The sequence below is a fragment of the Plodia interpunctella genome, chromosome 24, assembly GCF_027563975.2.
Source record: "Plodia interpunctella isolate USDA-ARS_2022_Savannah chromosome 24, ilPloInte3.2, whole genome shotgun sequence".
Classification (NCBI taxonomy): domain Eukaryota; kingdom Metazoa; phylum Arthropoda; class Insecta; order Lepidoptera; family Pyralidae; genus Plodia; species Plodia interpunctella.
This window is the reverse complement of record NC_071317.1, coordinates 171,835-194,600: the sequence shown is the minus strand read 5'-3', so window position 1 is coordinate 194,600 and position 22,766 is coordinate 171,835. Positions and strand designations below refer to the sequence as shown.

At 35.6% G+C, this 22,766-nt stretch overlaps 2 protein-coding genes across 4 annotated transcripts in view; one reads left to right on the top strand and one right to left on the bottom strand.

Annotated features, from left to right (window-relative positions):
• The window catches only part of cpx (complexin), a 249,353-nt gene that overhangs the window by 150,302 nt on the left and 76,285 nt on the right, over positions 1 to 22,766 (bottom strand). The window lies entirely within an intron of this gene.
• LOC128680585 (uncharacterized) lies at positions 219 to 1,127 on the top strand. Its single transcript, XM_053763828.2, has 2 exons — positions 219 to 485; positions 945 to 1,127. Exons 1-2 carry the CDS (start codon positions 288 to 290, stop codon positions 1,083 to 1,085), a joined length of 339 nt encoding a protein of 112 aa, XP_053619803.1. The 5' UTR covers positions 219 to 287; the 3' UTR covers positions 1,086 to 1,127.

Genomic DNA, 22,766 nt, shown 5'->3' with positions numbered 1-22,766 from the left:
ACACGTTAGTTGTACCAGGGCCTAACATTAACATAAAAATGTTTTATATATATACAGGAAAAAGATAACATTTATTTGCAAAAAAATAATATTTAGCATTTTAGGTCTTTAGCGAATAATTGTAAACCATTATAATCAAGGTTATTAAATTTAACTAGAACCACCTTATCTCTTCGAGATAAAAAATCTGTATAAATTATGTACACCGAATAAACATCGTGCATTATATCTTAAACTTTCCTAAATTTAGTTGTGGTTCAGTCAGCCGTTACCAGCCATTGCAGAAAATGAAGTGCGTCATACTTTTGTTTTTAATTGGTGTAGTGATAGTACATTGTGGTCATACGTTTCTGGGGACAAGCGTTTTGAGGCCTTTGGTGTATCACCACAACGCTGAATATGGCGCGAAAATATTTCAAAAACGAGTTGAAAACATTTACTACTCGCTGCCAGAGAAGTTTTTAAGAGAACGACGTTCTATTAAGGTAATTTAAAAAAAAAATCCAATATAAACGTAAAAATCAGTCCAGTGTGGGCTTCGCCAATACTGAATTTAAAATTACTTTTTTAATTGACTTGAAGTTTCCAATATACTTAACCGGCAGTTTGCTAAGCATTGAAATAAGTATCTTCGCGTACAACCTATAAGTATAGTTATATTTATCCCGAGTTTATTCTGCAAATTATACAAGTGGGTTTAGATTATTAACTAGTTTCTATATACTCTATTTTATTCTAATTTTATACAAATTATTATCATTTTTGTTACCCTCATATGCCTATCTATTGCACGTATATCTATTGCACCTCTGACTGTGCCACCATGCGTGTGCGCATCCACCCGCGTATGTCGTACAAGATGGCTAAGGGACATTGTGGCTTAGGCTATATAGTCCAATTAGTTGTCGAGACGTAGAAGTTATGAATAAATAATATCTTTCCAGGGTATCTTGGCGTACGACTTGCAGCACAGCCAAGCGTCCGCCAACATCACCCAGGGTGGACTTGGCTACAACTTCGTCAACATCCGCATGAAGAGCGAGAGGGGGCTGCCTCTCCACTACGACATATCCATCTACACATAGAATGCTTTTCTAATCTCTGCATTTAATAAATTATGCAGATGGTATGTGATTTTCTTTTTCTCTCTCATTTTAGCGTTTTTTCGGTTTCTTCCAATTAAAATTGAAATGTTTTTGAAAAATCCCAAAGACATTTAAAAGTGCTTTTTTAAATAATCGGTTAAGAAAATGTTGAGGATTCTATCGGCCATCACGAATCTCAGTTTTTTAATCTTTTAAAAATATATTTGTATTATAAAAGTTAACGAATTTCTACATGGACAAAATGTAGTATTATAGAACAAGTTTATAAAGATATTAGCTGAATTCCTGAATCATTAATCCCGCCCTAATCAAGAGACTCGACACAACAATGGAGAAGATTTCTTTTGATAACTCCATTCATCAACATCAGCCGGCGTTCCAGCGCGTCGTGTAACTGTTTGTCCTTTTAATAAGATATGAAAAATAAACCACTTTTTTACTACATTTTTAATCCCCGTGGACTGAAGAAGGGGAGTTATAATTTTAACGTGTTTGTGTATCAGTATGTCTTTCCGTGGCATCGTAGCATATAAACGGTTGGACCGATTTGGAACAATTTTTTTTATTCGATACGGAATTTAATCGAGAATGTTCTGAGCTATGTTTGGAAAATGTGTGTTTTTAATGTATTTAGGCATTCCTAGCTTAAATGTTTAGGTTTGTTAGTTGAACTACTTTCATCCACACAACGCATTGTGTTGTGTGGTTCCGCCTTAGAATTGTCGCGCGTTGTCCTAGGGTCTTTTGCCACATTACCCCGTAAGATTTTATAAACCCAACAGAATTAAAGTTTCATGTCACAATATTCGTGGCATCCGTTTAATCATATCACGCCGCCGTCGCGTCCCGTGACGTCACCGGCTTGACAAATGTCACGCCGCGAACAGAATGAGAAAAGCGTTACGTGCACACGATTATTCTTGGACAATTTTATAGCTTCATTTTTGCTTGGAATGAAGATAATTCATACTATTATTATAAAAAGAAAAGATTTCTTGCTTTGTTTGTAATGAATAAACTTAAAAAGTACTGAACCAATTTTGATGAAATTTCGCACAAGAGACAGATGAAACATATTACATTTATGGTTTAACCTGAGCGAAGCCGGAACAGACCGCTAGTTTTGTGTAACTTGATGGTTGATTTTTATGGAAACATAAATTTGATAGTTGTTTTTCAAGCAAACTCTGGACTTCGGGGCGTCACAGCTCCGAATGTTACCGGGAACATGCGAAGATGAATGAGAGAGAGAGAGAGAAGTATATATGTAAATAGACAAAATATTAATAAATCCGACATTAATTTTGCGTAGAACAACCAAACAAGTCACGTCCGTCCGTCATATGCATAAAGCGTCGTTTAAACACCTATTATTTTATTGTGGACCATTTTTTTGGTCATTTTTTTGGTCGTTGCCAGTGGTTTTGCCCGCGTTTCTCATACCAGCAAAGGTATTCTATAATCCTTCCCCGTACTATATATATATTTCTCATCTTCTCTCATCTCTTATCTCTCTCTTCATAATTGAATAAATAATTTTTGAATTTGAATGAGGCGCAAAGAAGAGAGAGAGGATATGATAGGATTGGGATTATTCACGAAGCACAAAAATCATATAAAAGATTAGGATTTACGGATCCCCAATATGACCAACATGAAAACAGCGGAAAGGGCATCACTTGCGGAAATTTATGCTAAAATGACGTCACTCCCGTCCGCAAGCGTCCGTCTGTCAGCCGCACAAAGCGCCCAAAGAATAACAATTAGGACGTCACGCTTTGCCGCTTCCTACTTGTTTCCGGATTTGTACGCATTAGATTTAAACAGATAATTATATTAAATTAATACCTATTTTTTCGAATAAAGTCACATAAATCAATAGAAACAAGAAGAGGAATTATGTTTGATGACGACTTTATGAAGTATATGATCGAAGGAAAAATTGAAGCTAGAAGAGGGAAAGGAAAGCCACGAAGACGAGACAAAAGTCTATGGCACGGAACAAAGTAAAATGAAAACCGCTCCATTGATAGGAATTTTATTCAATTTATCGATGATGAAAATATCATGAATTTGGTGTTTGGTTCCTATGCCCTAATATGGGACCACTTTTACTTTGACGACATAAAGCCAGCATTTCTTGGGTGTGTTAAGTAGGACTAATAAGTACTACTTCTTCTTCTCCACTTCACACGGTCTTCGGCAACCATAGTTGTTCTGCCACGGCCGGGCGGGAGTGGGATATCCGAACATTTGTTCCATACGTAATACGTTCTTTTATTTTGGTCTGTACTAGTCGAAAATTACTTATATTGAAAGATATGATCTAATTATTCTAAAAAAATTTAATACAGTCGAAACAGCAGTATTCAATTTATCTAACTCCATCCGCATCCATCAGCTCGGCCCTGTAATTCCAAAAACCTCTCTCAAATGCGCCGCGTTTGCAAATTAAATCTATCGGCTTTAGGTTAAAGTCCATTTCAGATTGTAGAGGTTTGTTTGTGTTCGAAAATGCGACTGTATTCAATTTAGTAATGCCTAGATTCGGTTTTTTTAAAAATTCTTTTTTTATTTCGTGACAGGATTTTGTTTTTACGTTCCGTTTCAATTTTATTATAAGGGATTTATCACGTAGTTTCATTACGACAAATTTTCATTACGACGCATCAAATTAGTTCGCCGAATACTTGAAAACATTTAAAAATCAATTATAACAGTAATTTTATTCAACAGCAGCGACGCCCACCGGGAGCAGACAAGTTTGTTCCCGTAACCCAATCAGACATGCAAGTAGGGCTATAAAATAGTGTCCAACATAAGAAACAACTCATGAACTATTTCGTTAATTCACTTCGTCCAAAAACTTAGTTTGTTACTCTGTTCTCACTTGCTTCACATAGTTATCAACTTGTGATCGAGTTAACAATTTAGATACGGGGAAGTAAAAGATAAATTTGTAGTCTATTTATTTTGTAGTTTTTTTTAACTTTTTATTATTATTTAAATTTGATTCAATATAATCATAGTAATGACATTATCTAAGAAAAATCACGTTGGAAAATGATAAATTATTAAGCATATTTCTCGGGATTGATAACTAATATTTAATTACCTGTAAGCTTTTTATCTCCTATTTGAATAGAAGGTGGTGATTACCTGAAACAATGAGTGGCAATAAGTTAAATGAAACATCTGCAAAGTTAAGAATATATGTACAAGTTAACATTTATAAACATACTCCTAAACTTAATCTAACAAATTGTAATATAAACTAAAAATACAGGTCGCTGACGTGTAATTTATCGACGGAGAGGTCCAGTATAGTTTCGATCTCGATAGAAAAAAGTAACCATTAAAAGCGCGGTCTCACTGCTTCGTTGCGCGACCTTGCGTACACGAAGAAGTAATACGATATCAAAATGTATATTCACCATATCTATTCTAACTAATATCATAATTGCGAAAGAAAATTTCTTTGTTACTTCTTCAAGCTTTATCCGCTTAACCTTATTTCCTCTTGAAACATTGCATGAAGTACGGAGAAGGACATAGCGTACTTTTCATTTCGGAAAAATAACTGTTTCCTTGGGAAATTACGTTAATTTATGTTAATTTAATAATTAATTATTAGTTCGGAAACCGCGGGTAAAAGCCAGTTCGTCGATATTTACAAGTGACCCGTATTTTAACCCCCGACGTCAGAAGGAGGAGAATTATATGATTAAATGTCTGTGTTTCTGTATGTCTGTCCGAGGCATCATGATAGCCAAAGGGCTGAACCAATTTTGATCTAGTTTTTTCTTTTTTTATTTGAAAGATAATTTAATCGAGATTGTTCTTATCTACGTTTCTAAATGTATCGTTAAGCCCTTTGGGAATCTCTTCGCTGGCAGTAGAGATGATGCCAGCGACTACGGAGAACTTTCTTAAATTTAAAAAAAAAATCAGTTTAAGCTCTTAATCCAATTTTAACACTAGAAGCTATCGCCGTCGCTACGCTCAAAGCCTCACTCGTACATAATAGGCACTAATGCAGAAAACAGGTCACAACGCATGCTTCAAAGCAGTAATTGCGTAGTGTAACAACCTCTTTGTAACCTGGCGATCTAGGTGAGCGGCGACAGCGGAAAATATTAATACGTGGTGAATAAGTATTTACTTGTTGGCTACCAAAATATATGTCAGATGAACATGAAATCGCCTCCTGATTAGAGGCCTCTCCTCTATACGTATTGAATGTAGCGTGCGTCCAGCATCTTCTTGCGACTTTGACGTTATATCATGGCCGTAATAACGCATACACGCGCAGCGTCGCCTCAAGGCACGCAGCGTTCCGTCGCTTACCTGGGAAGCCAGGTAACAATCTCTTTGTAAGGTGCAACACCTTTCGTGACACACTTTGACAATGCTCCTTGAGAATGTCTCTTTGACAGCTCTTTTACAACGTAATTGTAAGTTTCTTGTGAAGTTAATTCCTTATCAAGTTAAGACTAAGACCCGCTTTTATTAATCGAAGACTTCGCAAGAGGCTGCGGTGAAGTTTGTTGCGCCGCTTCTACTTCATTTGCGCTTTGGAGGCCGGCAGTAGACTTAATTCGAAGTACATTTTTCGCGTATATAAATGAAATACATAATCCTGACGTAAAAGAAAGATTTTTGATTTTAATTACTTAGGCTGCGCTGGGTTGTACCTTTGATGCAACTTTGACGTTGACTTTAACGTACGCAGAACAACGAAAAGTACGCTATTTTATCTAAACGATGACGATAAAAGTAGACTGGTGCAACCCACTAAAATACTCGTAAGTTAGTAATTTTACATAATATATTGTGAGCTGTAAATTTATTTCAATAAATTTCAATATTATATCGCTAATTGGATGAACACAAACATAGAAACGGGCACAAAACAGCCCAAGTAAAAATATTTGCCCGCGCTGGGAATCGAACCCAATAACTCCAGTTGTGACAAATGGTCTGATGGTCAACTAGGATTGCCTACGATCGTGCAAAGTGGAGACGAAAGTATTGCAAAGTGAGGAATCAGCTGAGGAAGAGAGAGATGAGAGAGTAACCTCTGTGGCCACTACACCACAGGGGTCACATCTGACGCAGTGGTAAAGTGCTTGCCTCTGAACCGAGAGGTCCCGGGTTCGATCCCCGGTCGGGTCATGATGGAAAATTATCTTTTTCTGATTGGCCCGGGTCTTGGATGTTTATCTATATATGTATTCGTTATAAAATATAGTATCGTTGAGTTAGTATCCCATAACACAAGTCTCGAACTTACTTTGCGGCTAGCTCAATCTGCGTGATTTGTCCTAATGTATATATTTATTTATTATATATATTTTTTTATTTATTATTATTTATGACACTTTTAAACTGATATTATAATTCCAAGAACATAACCTCGCTTTATTATCATATCAAGCGGGCGATAAAATGTAGCATTAGGGGTTCAAAGCCTCGTGCGCCATGTTAGAGCCCCTAAGAAGTTTACCTCGCGCTGTTTATGTCGTCATTCCTTGTGAATGCTTTAGGTTTATTGGAATGGTAAATGAGGTTGAATGCGGTGTTTTAAGAGTGGGTTGCACCAGTTAACTTTAACGTAAACTTTAACTTGCACAGAAAAACGCAAACGTACGTCATTTTGTCCAAACGATAGCGGCACGTTAAAGTTGACTGGTGCAACTGACCCTTAGACATTAGACTGATTGCTTTTTGTTAATTAAGCAGGCATGATTCTCTTCTAGAGACTCGTCAAAGAGCTCTCAGCGCTTTAAATGAGCTCAATGAAATCACTTTCTATAACTTATCGGTGAATATTTAGCATATTTGTATAGATATATGTATTATATACACAAATAAGGAACATATAGATGGACAAGAATAAATGGCTCGGCGAAGGAGTCGCTGCTGTTGTTAAATTTGTAAATAATGTCATTTCAAAATGACTTTTGTAAGTTTGATCGCCGGATCGATATCGTTGTCAACGCGTAAACATCGCGTTTCGAAAATTAAAGCCAAAGCATTTATTTGGAAAAGAGATATTCACACGGCCGCAGCGGTCGAAACGCTCTTCTGAAAGCCACCTTGTACGTTCTGTGCGCATATAGTGGACGAGTCCCAAAACAAAACGAAACAAATCGCACTTTTATCTCACGTTCCGTTTCGCACACGTTTTATTCCGAAGTTTCGCGCTTTGTCGTCAGATATGAATTTATGTGTAAAGTTACGAGCCGCTTCACGATGGTCGCCGTAAAATGCTGAATTTTAGCTACTTTGTATTGTTTTTGAAATGTGCTTCTTTTGAACATAGTTTCTATATAATTTGGTATTGCGATGTTCAAGTTTTTTAATATATTTCTCGCAGTTAACAACCGGCGGTAGCGTAAGAGGACAGCATCTGCCGAGCTTCGCTTGGTTTTTTTTTTACATGAAAATATATAACAAATTTTCCAAGCTAGGTAGCCAGCTAGTTAGATTTTTTTAAATCCTATATAGATGTTGACGGAGGCTAGATAATTTCAAAATTAAAGTTTGATTAAATAAATAATATTCGTAGAGGCTCTACGCCGTAGCACCGTACTACGAGCTACACCAACATAAATAAGATTAGTCCCAATACAATAATTACCTTTCAAATAGACAAGGAAAAGGAGTCTATGATAAACCATTACTAGCTATTGTGTACATAGAATCGAAATCAAATAGAGTTTTATATAGATGTATCGTAGCATTAGTTCGTAGAGCTTTCGTAGTGGGTCTACGCCATCGTAGAATGCTACGATTTATAAATATTGTTATTATTTTGGTTTGAGGTGATTTTAAGAAATATAATTTGATAGTAGGACCCAGGGGGAACTACGAACGCCAAGATGCCTCAGCTACTCGTATGAGCAACACAACAATAAGAGAGAGAAGAGAGATGTCTTTATATTCTTATAATGTTCATAATAAATAAATGATAATGGAGGTCCAAATTTCTATTTTTATATTACAATATTCATTTGTCGATGCATTTCAGAAATGAAACCTTTCGAATAAACGCTTCGACTTTGACTCTATTGCACAGGTATAACCACATTCACCACACGAGAAACCCAAAACCGTAATAGTAAAAAGCTTTCTGGAGCCCTCTAGTTCCGGCCCTCTGGGAACGTCGACGGAATTACATACGATTCACTTCTTTTTAGGAACGTGTTCTACCGTGGCTGTTATGTGAGATAGATCGCATGGAATATCTATGAAAAACAATAACGGTAAGCCCTTCTGGCATGATAGGGTCACTGTTTAAATGAGTTTCTTTCGGCATTTCTCCTCAGCAGTGGTCGTTCCGAAATGCCAGTAGTTTAAAGAAATTCTATGTGATTTCAAATTTTACTTGAAAAAGTGCCTGTGAAAGTCTAATTTCTAAATAAATGCTAGACTGGATATTTATGGGATAAGTCCGCCATAAACTTTCTTGTTATATATATATACTTGTAACTTGTGTTCTTTGTACAATAAAGATGTTACAAACAAACAAACGCATATTGACTTTATGACGATTTTTCAGCTTGTTATTATTATCAAGAAAATAATATAGAATCAATTGCCCAGTTGCCCAAAAAAGGTATAGCGTGATAATAAATAAAAAAGCAAAAGGAATTCAATGACCAAATAGTGAGAATTTTTACTACTACTCATATTTGGATCTCGACGGTCTGATGTATCGGACGAACTATAATGAACACGCATTGTCATTACTTTCTGTTCAAATCTTTAAAGTTTTTTCGGGGGGAAAGGTTACGCATGCGATCTGTGTTTTTTTGTGTGCACCGTACACAAAATATACTTATTTATTTATAATGGTACACAATATTTACCCTGTTACACAGTATTTAATAAGAAAAAATATATATAGTATAATTTGCATCATTGCATTGACCAGGACCGTTTATAAAGAAGTACTATCCAATTAACGTAAGATTCAATCATGTCTTAATTGTCGTCACAAATTTTAACTTACTGACTCAAAGCGACAGGTATAAGCGCTACACAACGTTCTTCCAATTTTTTGTTTATCAAGCCCACTGACGTCACATACTCCGTCTCCAAAAATCCCCAAGGCTCTGAAGGCTTTATCCCGCCTCATAGAATAGGGGTACGTGCGACGAAGTTTAAACATTATGGGACCATTGTGTGCGTCTACATTGTGAGAAAAAAGTTCGGGAACAAGATTTGTTTGTATTTTCGGTTTTATAATAACGAACTCGTTGATTTTTCAAAATGTATGTGTGTACAGATGAGACGGGTCAATGTTTGGTTGTAGGTAATGACTCTATTTCACAAAAATATGTAGACATAAATTGACCTGTGTGCACCATCTGGTCATTCTTATCGTAATAATGCATTACAAGAGCGACGTGAAATATTTCAACTCTGTAAAATTATAGTTGCAAGATTTGATTAGACGAACAGACATCGGGACAGAAGAAACTAAATAAAAGCTTGTAAAACCAAACAAATTTTTTACTTAACCGTATCTCTTAGACGGCAAAGGGCTATCTCCCATGCAGCTAATCAAATTCTATGCTTCAACCATTATCAGAAATCTGAGAGAGGAATGTTGGTTAATTAATATTTCAGCTATTTCAGCGTCGACATTGTTCAATAAACCCTGAAACAATGAAAGGGTTGACAATATTATATTTTTGCGTTTTAGCAACAAGCTATTTATAGTAAAGTCAATGTTACGTGTGTGTTAGAGGCACTTTTTATGTAATATTCTTAATTTAGTATGTAATATTTATTTTATTATTATACATGAATTTATTATTGCCCGAAATATATATATGTTTTCAAATTTCCATGTCGTTTCGTGAACCAGCTAGTGCGAGTACATGCAATCCGATAAATCACAGAAGATTAATTTGATGAACAGGAGTATTCATGTGCGCCCTAATTGGATCTGGAATCGAACCTTTGAACCCTAATTAGAGGGCCGTGTGAGCTCTCAGTGAACTGGAGTTGTGTGTCATTTATTTAGTCTCTATTGTGCGAAACACAAGCAGTAAAAGACATCCCATTAAAAACATTCTGTAACAATCTAGACAAGTCTTGATGAAGCTGTTTCTTTATAAAAACAGTTGAACACCGTTTGAACAGATGACGGCCAAGTTTAAGAATTAGGATAGTTAGAATTTCACGTGCAACAACGATCATGCTTTACCGCTACTGCGCGGATAATGTTATCATTTCATACGATCTTTTAGATTCCTTACGTTATTCAAGGCAAAATGCGCGTCTAAAACTTAATACAGTCATTATTTTGAACGAACACATTAACTTAAAATAACTCATTTTACAGGCAACCAGGAATACATGTACATATAAATGTACAATCTTATTAACTTGTTTTCACTTGAGGCGTAAACAACATTACCATATGTTTTGCAAAAGTATTACACGGCCGAGAGCGCGGGGCGTTGGAAACATGAGACGATCTTGTAATAAGGTGCTTTTTAAAATGGCCGCGTTGTATGGTAATGGGACAATTTGGGATGGTGTGGATATTTTTACAGAGACTTTATGAATAGATAATAAAGAACAAACGCCTACCGTTACGTTAGAGGTCTGATACTGACTGTAAGAGTCATATTAAGAAAATCTTGCAGGAATTGTGTACGGTGAAGGAAATTTGATACCTTTTGTATCCTTATAATTTCGTGCAACAAAGTTTTAAATCATATAAATAATGAAAATAATTTTATGTCTAATTTTATGTCAAAAACTAAAATGTATAACGTAATTTGTATGGCAAAACAATTGACGTCACATTTTTTTGGAGGCAAAAAGGGTTACAATTAAACTTAAACATTATTGCAATATTATCAGTCAAAATGACATTTGGTTATCACGTTTTATTGTGGGAATGCATCGTTGCATTTTATTTTTACCGAATTCGTCGATAAAGGTGCCTTAGAGACTTACGTACAAATTTTAAATTGTACCTTTTAAAGGTCTTGCCCTTTTATAATTAACTAGCTTTTGCCCGCGACTTCGCCCTCGTGAATTCATTAATTTATTATCAGACTTGATTTTCATACAAACTTTCACCCATTATAGTCATTTGGGGATTGATTTTTGAAAAAGTGTTTGAAGATGGGTCTTTAACCACGTGCATCCTACATTTCATCAAAATGAATGCATGATGCAGAACAGACAGACAAACTTTCGCACTCATAGTACACACATCTATTAGTATAGATGGATTTAAGACTTCGTAGTGAAGTAAGAAGTATACATAGGCCGGCCATCGCTATAGTAAAGTGTAGCTGAGACGTCGTTGAGTATACACAATACAAAGCCTGTCCCGACACGAGGGCGCCTCGATGTCGCGACGCCCTGTGTCCTCCGTGATACAAACAACAAATCAGTTTGGGGCAAAAATATTTTTTTTTTGTATGTATGTTTGTAACGCCATAAGTTTCGCACCGTTGGTCTGATCTTGATGAAATTTTAAAAGGTGGGTGTGTGATCTGTCAATAGAATTGTTAAGTTCGTGGGGAAACAAAATCGGTTAAGTCGTTATTGAAATATTCACAATTTTGTGAAAATTTGTTGTGTGTTCTCGAGATCAAGTTCGCGGTGAACAATTAGTATATTTTACTAAGCCCGGCTTCGCACGACGTCTATAAACTTTCGGGAATAAATTATTTGAATAACAGTGGAAAGTGTATGATAATCCTTTGGCTGGTTTAAAAGAAGAACGCTTAAAAACCACGGAAGAAACAGACACACACGGAGGGCGGGCGACTTTATCTTATACTATGTAGTGTATATGGATTTCAAAACATTTGACTTTTATATCGACTTTATCGAAACGCTTCATCCCGTGACTTGGACCACGACAGCAGTTTCATTGCTTGTTTGTTTTCGAGCTACAGATTCAGTATACCCTCGTTTTGTTCCCACTTTAATTACTTTAATAACATTACATAACTGGAAACTAATTAAACCGAACAGTCGCGACTCTCATAAACATGATTAGTAAACTAATTAACGTAAATATTTGAAGTTCAAATTCTATTATTCAATTTATACTAATTAAATTCTGGATAGCTAACGATATTGTAGAATGTACCTACGTAACTGTAAAGATAACGTTTTACCATTGAGGAGTAACGCAGACTACACGGACGAAGTCACCGGCGGAGTACTAGTATGTTATAATTTACGTAAAATGTGAAATTGTATTTAGTGAAATCTAAAACGGAATCCATTCAATTTTGCATATTCATAGCACGGCCAGCCAGCTAAACTAGTTAGCGCGGTCAACAAAATTGATTCTTTTAAATAGTATTTTACTCGCTGTCAAAATATTTTACCAAAATATTTTGTCAGTTGCATATTTCATTATTTTTCTGTTAGGTTTCCATATATTACAATAAAAAAGCGAAATCCTATGATCATTTTATTCTCTATATGTTTTTCATGATTATTCATAATAGGTACGGTTCGAGTTTTAACATCAATGTGATGGACATGGTCCATCGACTGATCAACACAAAAAAACGTATAAATCGTACAGGTTTTGACACTGACTGACGTGTTAAAAAATAACGGAGCCACAACGTGTTGCGTCGTCGTAACGGAGCACAACTTTCGCATGATTCTATACATTATATCAATCAATGTATTTTAATAGTAAACGCTTGTACGACTAAGTCTCCGCCTGCGCAGCAGCAGTGAAACTGCGCCAATTTTCGATTAATATGAAATTAATAATCAAATAATATTACTAATGAAATCGTATAAAACCTGATCCATCTAATGATATTCCTAGCTCAGAGATTTTAGGCTGTTGAATATCTAAACAGGTCAAACGGGGAGAGGGTGTTAGACCGAAACTATAACGCTAAGTAGAACACGGCGTTTTCCAATTACAAGGGATTTTCGTACTGATGCAATATGCATTATTCGACAATAACCGGTTGGTTTAGACTGGAATAGATTATCTAAGTAAATAACTTTTAAAGTTATTCATACATATAAATTTAAACTTTATATGTATGGATAAATTACACACATTATGTTACGTTGTTAGCTCTGAGAAAGTTCCACACTCGTATTATGGACTTCAACGATACTGTATTATAAAAATATACATACAAGATTCAGATCAATCTGTAACAAGCAAACCCTTTAGGCTACTTGAATAAAATTTAATACTCAATACCCAGATTTATTTAGCTCCAAAGTAATTAAATAAATAAATAAAATAGTACTGCAATAGTTTTTAATGTCTTTATATATATTGCCAACCCTGAAATAGGATTGCATGCCCTTTCAAAATAGGTATTTTGAAAGGGCATGCAATCCTAAACCGGCAACCCTCTGCATAGGTATACAGACAGCGTCTCCGGGGAAAACCACGGCCGGTTTTATACTGCTCACGTTGGAGGAAATTCCTTTCTAAGCAAGATCATATGCTGAAGGAAGAATACAGTATATAAAACGTAATGGGGTCCACCATGAACCATAAAACACGTAGTACATCATTGCGTCCGCACATTTCCCTTTTTAACACGATGCGTGAATTTACTTTAAAGTCTACTGCCGACTTCCAAAGCGCAGATGCTGATGAAGCGGCGCAACAAACTTCATCGCAGCCTTTTCTCCGAAGACGTCAACAGTCAGTCATCCAACCCCAAAATTATGTTTTATATAACTCGATCTATCGAGCACGCAAAACACAATATTGCACAATGTTAAATTTATAAATAGCGACTACCCTCCCAGCCTGTTTAAACTTTCACAGGGTTGTCTCGACAGAAATAGCTCGTGTAAATATTTTCATCACAGGATTTCAATTTTCACGTACAAAATTTCACACAACGGTAGACAAATTCTGGTATGAGATATGAACATTGGCTTCCGATTTAAATTTGCTAAAATATTTATTTATGAATGATCTGTTATTACGAACATATAAATATATACATATATTTTATTTGAGAAAATTTAATGTACCTAACGCAAATGTATGAGAAGACCCGACTTCAACTAGGAGAAGGGTTGGACGAAGAAGATATTTGAGAAAATCAATCAAAGAGGTGTTTACAGTTTAAACAAACAATATCTAACCAATGGCGCAGATGTTTCCCCGGTTATTCTGTAACATAGGCAGTCAAATCACTCTCGAAGTGGTCGGTCATTGGATGGGTGTCCAAAGTGTAATCTGTGTGTGCTACTGCACGTTAAGCCCTTGTTCGCGGCTGTTTGCGGTCGTTAATACTCACCAAATTCCTAATCCGTGTGTGTTAGGACCGACATTCAAATTTATTAATAGATTTTTTATTAATCACCATTTGAAAATACTATTGCAAAGAAATAATATATACAATTATGATAAAACCACGGGGATTTGTTATTTTAATGCAAGTTTCCACTATCAAGTTACTACAAAACAAAAAAAATTACATCACAACTGATAACTACTAATAACTGATTGTGACATTGTGATATGAAATAAAATTAAATAGGTTAGAATTGCTGTCAAAAATATCCTAAAAACTGAGATAGAAATTACTTTTATTTTATGAATAAAAGTTCGCATCGCTTACTCTAACATGATTAGTTCATTTACCTTCTTAGAAATTTTAGTTATTCACAAACCACTAGGTTTATCTTCAAATGAAATTCATTGTATTGAAAAAATAAATTTTTCTTACAATACCACAAGGATCATAGAATTTTACACATGGCACGTTTTATCCCGAAATTCCCACGGGAGCGAAATTCTATATGTGCTGCACACGCATCGGTGTAAAGGGCTTAAGACGTCAACACTGATGCTGACTAAAACCGGCGCGCTGCTAACGTATAGACAAAATGGCGTACTATGCGTTTTTCTGCGTAAGTTAAAGTTAATGTCTAAGTTGACGGTGCAACCCATGCTTGAGTGTTTAATTCTCTATTGTAAGAACCCGCCCAGGAGCGTCACACATTTACATACTCTGAAGCTAAATCTTACATTTGCATATATTTAAATAGCTGGGATTGTGCCTATACATCCAGCGGAGACTACAGTTTATACAATGTAGAACATGTATATTCAGTTTAACGTTAAACATACCTATTCAGTTTAACGGATGAAGATATGTTTTTTTTAAAATATAGAATAAGAGTAGATAGTAAAACGGCTCCTTCCGGAAGTTGGGAGAGACCCTTGCCCAGCAGTGGGATAGAATAGGTTAAAAAAAATAGATCGTAAAGCGAAGAATATTAGATGATGCTCAACTATTATTTGTATTGTTATTCTTTAGTGTTATGTGGATTTTATGTGTTTTCCGAATAAATGAGAAAGAAATTTCTTTAAAGTTACGTAACAAGTTAAGATTTAAAAAATTAAAAAATGCGTAATTTTTATTACTACAAGCATAGAAATCTTTATTTACAACACTTATTCTCATAACTGAAGAAATAAACTGGTCAGAGCCGCACCGCGTTGTGAGGAGGTGTCGCTGCGGTGTTGTAAAAACGGCGCAAACATAATTTATTAATGTTGTTTAATGTATTGTGTATTTATTTTCAGAATTTATTACGTGTATTAACTTGGTAGGTTTTTTTTTTTGTGTTAGCTGTGCCAGTTGGACTCGGTTTTCCATCTTAACATATATATTTAGGGATTTCAGTTATATGTACGCTGTCAGATATCGCGTCCTGCTAAATTTCATGAATCTAAGTCTCTATGGTTTTGATTCTTATGAGATTGGAAAATATAACTGTAAAATGGGAACCTATTACGAACACTGTGCTGTTAAACATTACGAGATGTATTTCTGTTTCCGCTATAACAAAAAATACTAAAAATCCCAATCCAAGGGACTTCAATGGTACGGAACCCTTTGTGCGCGAATTCAACGCGCACTTGTCTGGTTTTATTTTCAATTCGTAACTTTTAAAAGTATGAAACACTAAAGAGAAATTAAAATCAAGTCTCATACCAAGGCGTGCCCGCCGCCTATCCGTGGGAACACGTTGAACTTTCGCCTTTGCAATGCAAACAACTTCGTCGTCTCTTTCTTGAACCTCTAATTATCCCTTTCCCAAGTTAACGACGTCCTGATGATTCTTCTTTACGACTCCTAAATATTATTACATTCCGGGTACTTTACGAAGGTGCTCATTTTACTACAAGTCTAATGTTAAATAATTAATTTTATTACCTAAAAGGAATACAATAAATCCGCCACACGCATCGTCAATATTGAACTAAATTATCATACTTACTTCTTTCTTCCCTCAAGGACTATTTTCCGCAGTTAAGTCTCTGGGCCCTTTCTGCGTTTCAAAAATATCATTCTAAGAATGGTTTGCACCAGTCAAATTTTGCGTGAACTTTAAAATGCGCGCCGTTGTCGTTTAGATAAAATTTCGTACTTTGCGATATTTTGGTTTACGTTCACGTGACTGACGCGACCAAACCTAAAAGTCCATTCTTTATAGTATCCGGGTCAAACGTGTCCATAATACTAGCGGCATCGTTTCTCGTGTCACTGACAATTTGGCATTTCCAACTTTTCTTTGTCTGAGCAACATCGTGCTGAACCGATGCCAATTTGTGTGACTGAGACACACATGTTGCATGCAATTAGGTCAGATTTTAATTATATATTTTTTTTAATTTTATATTTTTTTATGTTTTTTTTTTGTTACTTGTAGTGGCTAGCATGCTCTTCTTTATTCATTTATATTTGCATACCTATATTCGGTAAAACATGTTGGTTTAATTCATTATAACATCAATTTGTATATTTACTCATGTATTTGGCAAATAAATACTCCCTCTCTCTCTTTCTTTCTTTCTTTCTATTCCTATAAATTGTGTGTAACATAGTTATATTTTAATTTGCGAACCTGACTACAATCTCCAATACTCGTTCAATAACATTTCAAAACCGTCACTAAACAATATCATTGAATTCAACTTGGTTATATAAAAACACTTGCTCACTCGCAAATCATTGCCGATCTCCCCGTCATTACACTGGGCCCCAAGGTCGGTAAATCATCGTGGTGTTCCTTAATGTCTTTTATCTCTTGTCTACACGCGTTTAAAGTAATATAAAGTGTATGAGCATACTATAATAGCCGTGAGGCGTATATTTTACAAAAAAAAACTAGCTGCAAGAAGGGCCAAGAATTGGTATGTTTTAAAAAATAACTACCTATATCTTGGATGTACGTATGTTTTTGGAAGCAAATAAAACGATTTAATTTGATGCCCTGCATGATAAGTTTCTGATGTAAATTCCCATGAAAAATATGTTGTAGAGGGTCTTTACAGCAATAGGAATATTTTATAAAAGTACCAATGAAAAGATTATTGTAATATCGTAAATGTGCCAAATGGTATGCTTTGCGGCATTTTTTGCATATCCCATTGCTCCGTTGCGCTGCGGCCCGCTCCAACGGATCAACACAACTTTGTATGATATGTCGACGTACGTAAATGTGGAAGCTATGTAAAACAACGGAACGGCAACGCGCTGCGTCGACGCAACGGAGCACTGGGGTCGCTCGTCGTATTCATGTCGACAAAGACCCGTTTCCTAATGATAAGCTAAAGTACCTTTTCACAGGTTGCGTTAGGCCAAGTCGTAGAACCCCGTGACGTCCCCCATAACGACAGCGTGGAAACGCCCCAGGGGTTTAGTGGGTAGGCTGGGCCGACTAGCGGCCCAGGAGTCCCACACTCAGTGCGTAACAAGCATTCCCCTGGGTAAACAAAAAAAAAAAAAGGCCAAGTCGTAGAAATGTCGATACCTGAAGCAGAGAAGACGAAAACACGTTGTAATATTAATATTTTCAGACTGAGCACATGTTGCTAGTCTTTGTGCTTACTTTCTCATATGTAAGTTTTATATGCTATGTAATTTATATAAATAAATGTATATTTTTTTCATAAAAGAAGGGCAATTTAATTTACTGTATCTCGGAAACAGTAGACATCATTCCGAAGTCAAATAATTAGTCGCGTGTGGTTTCAGAATTTAGCGAATCAACATTTTGTTTTCAATTTAATTCCATAGCTGAACAGCACAATGCAATCTAGCTTATTTCTCTAAATTAAACAAAATAACTGCGGTTTTGGGGCAGACAAAAATTCAAATAGATACCGCAAGAGCATGTAATTAAAGATATACTCGATCACGAACTGTTTATAACTTCATATGTAAAAATATAAAACATGTACCTGTTCTCGTACCTACGATATATAGGGACAAACCATTACTAAATAAGTTTATTTTTTGCATTAATTTTCAGCAGTGTTCGTTTCAAAATGCTACTCGTACATTCTAGCTTTGAAGATAATTATTTTATTTTTCAATACTCTTTATTGCACTAAAGAAAAATTTTAAAAAGATTTGGTTGGACCAATGGGTTTCATCTTTAGTTCTTTATACATAAGAAATTTATATAATATGAAAACTTCCCGTAAGATTGAACTAGCGCTTTCTTTCGGGCATTATAAACGGAGGTACTGAACCTCCTTGATCTTCTTGGTGGCTAGTAGTTCCCATAGACTTTAAGGGGCAAATGTCACCAGTGTTTTGTTTGGGGGTTCTCCGTCATGTTCTGATAATACGCAGTTGATTTTTGGAGTTGCTCGTTTTGCCTCTGTGAGAAAACCGTCATAGATTCTCCTAAGTTATTACTGTTAATAAGTGCAGTGGTTTGGTTTGTGACTCGTGTTCAAGTGAAAATAACTTCCCACAAGGAAACGAACCAGTCTAAGCCCCCTGATAGCACGCGGATACCTGGACATCAGGAGCTGCTGGTTGCTGGTTGTGATAGTTGGTAAGTGCCTTCTTTATATTGTTTTGGAAGTAGTGCGGTTTTGACTTGCGGAAGTTTTCATATGCAGAAATATAAAATGACCATAATTTATTTGGTCTGAACTTATGAACCTGAAGTTATCCTCCCCGCTTGGAAGGCCTATTTACACGGCCAACCAAGATTTTAATGTTGCCTTGAAAAAGTGTGTCCAAAGAGTAACATATATATAGAATCTTCTTCTTGACCTTATTCTCAGTCATGTGGTGTCGTACGACACAGTATGTTAACTCCTTCCATTTAGCTCTGTCATTTGCCATTTCACTTAAGACTTCCGTCTGATTGAATGGATTTCGTCAAAGAAAATATGCATAAGAATGCATACTTTCTTTGAAAATCCATAATTCACGTTTTTATCGTATATATATATTGAATGTAATAGCTTTTATGTCGGTATCTACATTTTATGCAAATAAATATTTGTACATTCGCTAGATTTTATTTGTTAACTAATGATAGTAACAATATTTTTATTTCACTCTTTTTTCTTGCAAGAATTTACTTGAAAAGTGAGAATGTTTTCAAAAGTAACATTTAATTAACATCACAAACCCATAATCACTTAAATTTGTAATCTCTAATTACAACCACAAAAGACATAAAAACAAGTCCTCAACAAAAACAACGTTTTTGTCGACGTGAACAAAGGAAGCCGCAAAACAATTAATAATTCTTAAAAGCGGTGATTTTGTACTTAACTAATTACAACCTCTTCGTCGTAAGGGGCACCCGTTGAGAGGGAAATTGACGCTATATTGCCTGCGGCTTCGCCAGCGTGAGTTTGCTTTTTCTTGGAATGAAAAGTATGTCTATGAAATTTCAAGTAGATTGTTAGAGTAGATAAAAGTTTGAAGAGATAACAAACAAACGCATTTATAATATGTATTAGTTGGGGACGGGACGACATAGCCGTATCAAAACAAAGTCGCTTCCCGCTGTCTGTCTGTCCCTACTAAGTCCCTACTAAGATCTAAGTGTAGATCTTTAAAACTACGCAACGGATTTTGATGCGGGTTTTGTAATAGATAGAGTGATTCCTGTGGAAGGTTTAGGTGTGTAATTAATAAGGGTTTAACCAGAGCGAAAACCTATATTATATATACCCGCGTTGCGTTGCGTTGCACCACTTTGTCTTAATGAGGAGACGGGTTGATTTGAGCGTCTCATAACGTCACTGGCAAAGATTAACAGAATATCGTATAATCGTGACCCCGTTAACAATTACAGAATGGTCTCCTACAACGAGCCATTAGACAAAATGGAAGGTAATTCAGGTGATTGCGAACGAAACGAGGTGAATTTTTGCGGAGAGATATGTTTTACACTATATGTAGTGATTTATGCAAACAAAGAACTTACAGAAATTAAATGATAAAATTAGTACAAGGGTGCTAATTATTTGAAAAGAAATCTTTTCATATAGATCGTGCTTTTGCTTTTCTGTGGCATGTGGTTCCGCCCTGGAATAGGACCAGTCCATATCCTTCCATAGATGTCGTATAAGTCGTTCAAGGGATACACAACCTTGTCAGCGGTCAGATAATAATCTATCTATAATAAAGCTTCCCAATGAGGATCGACATCAGGCACGCGGCCGGTTGTAAAATCACACTCCAATCATCTACATTTTAAGCTTTATTTTCTCTCACAGCACCGGACGAGCTCTGAAATTTATTTTTAGGCATAAAGCGATCCTTTTCTATTGTAATCCACCTTGATATCTTTCCCTCTTTCAAAACAAATCATTCACGACAGATACACAACGTAGCGGAGATCCCATCCCATGAGGAATCGGATTTGCTTTTAGAGATTTGAATAGAAAATGTTAGTTCATGACACGACCCTTGTAAACGTTAACAATGTATGATTACCAAAAACAATATCTATAAGAGTATTCACTCCTAAACTAGAACTAATTTCATTAAGTTCTTAAAATAATAACTAAAAAATTAAAATGTTTCTACGAGTGGTGTGGGTATTATATAATTTACTAGCATTTGCCTGCGGCGTCGCTCGCGTGAATTTCTCTGTGAAAGCAGAACAGATACGATTATCATAAAAATTTTCACCCCATATAGTCATTTAGGAGTTAATTACAAAAAAAGGAGCCTATATTTAAACACCAGTCTTAAAATACATGAATATAGTATGGATTTAGTGTATCTATTACGTCCCGGCTTCGATCCCGTAGAAACAACAAATTATACAGCTAAATCTTTCTCAGAAATCACGCTATCTATTGTCGAAAACCGCATGAAAACCTATGCAGTAGTTTTTGAGTTTATCGCGAACTGATAGAGAGACGCGGCAGAGGATTTTATATTATAATATGTAAGGATGATGGAACGTGAAAGTTTAAATGTAGTTGAACTATATATTGATCACTTTCGATTTTCCCGGAACATAAAAAAATATATTAAAGTCCTAAAAAGACACCATTAATCATGCACACCCTAAATTAACCCGTAGTCGGGGTTATTAAAACGGCGCAAAATTAAAACAAAAGTGGTCAAGTTGGACGTGGATGAAGGGTTCCGCAGTAACAAGCGTAGAATAGGTAAGTATATTATTGAAGTATATAGAGCCACCGCCCTGAATGCAACAGGAAACATGCATTCTGCCAATAAAAAATACCTACATAATTTTTCAAAATTTGTAAAAATAAGATTGATTTATTTGCAATTTCAACTCAAAAACAGATAAATATATCTATAATCTCAAATAAAAATATCTATAACCTCTTTAAACCGAAGTTTAAGAAGTTTTTTACACACTTCTTCATTTGTGTTATTGTGTAAAAGCGAGAATTCACTGCACTAGTAATTCGCTTCAATTTCCTAGTTGCCTGAAATTCGCCTCTCAAATTCTAGAGTGCGCCGTCAAAGACTACAGACAGGAGCCCAGCTCCCAGTACCATTTACAGCCAAAATAGTATCACAAAGGATTCCTGAAATTGGAGAATGTAAACCACATATAAATATCAGACTAGATCCCTATCTAGTTTAGAATCCCTATTCTAAATCTAGTTATATATATATATATTTGTGTTTTTAAAAACGTTAAAATTCAAAGTATTTTGGCATCTAGAAAATCATGGATCATGGTTTGGGTTTGTGATAAGAGAATGAGAATAAAAGATGCACAAAAGTGATGAATATGGATGGATGGAGAAGAAGACCAAAGAAAAGATGGAAGAGCATTAGTGAAGATAAGAAAACCTTGAAGATGAATGAAGGTGTAACACGAGCTGTGGAAGGAAAGACACCACACGACTACCCTATTTAATATTTAGAATATATATTTTTATTAATAACTATCTTCGGCGCGGGGCTTCGCTCACGTGGGAATTTCGTGATAAAAGGTTATATGTTCACTAAAATGTTGTATGTGTTATTCCAAGTTATATTCTATTGGTTCGGTCCAGCAGATACTTCGCGCAGAAGAGGTAACAAACAAACAAACCTACTTTCACATTTATAATATTTTCGTTGGACCTCAATTTAGCCAGATGCAATTGCAAAGATGAGATCCAAAACGCCTATTTAATGTTAATATACACACTGAGAAAAAGGAATGAAAAAATCTCATATAATATGAAGCAAAACCTTCCATTGGTATCTCCTGTAAGGAAACAAGAATCATCATATTTCCGCTCACCCGCGATCCTATCCGAACAGATTTTCTCTAAATATTGAATGATGTGGGACATATTGGAAATCTCGCTATATTAGTTTATGGTAAACAAATATATGTCGGCGCGAATATTAA

Bases quoted from the DNA above. Each gene is read 5' to 3' on its own strand.
- LOC128680585 (XM_053763828.2), top strand. From the start codon at position 288: ATGAAGTGCGTCATACTTTTGTTTTTAATTGGTGTAGTGATAGTACAT. The intron at 486-944 runs GTAATTTAAAAA...ATATCTTTCCAG, and splicing joins GAGAACGACGTTCTATTAAG to GGTATCTTGGCGTACGACTT.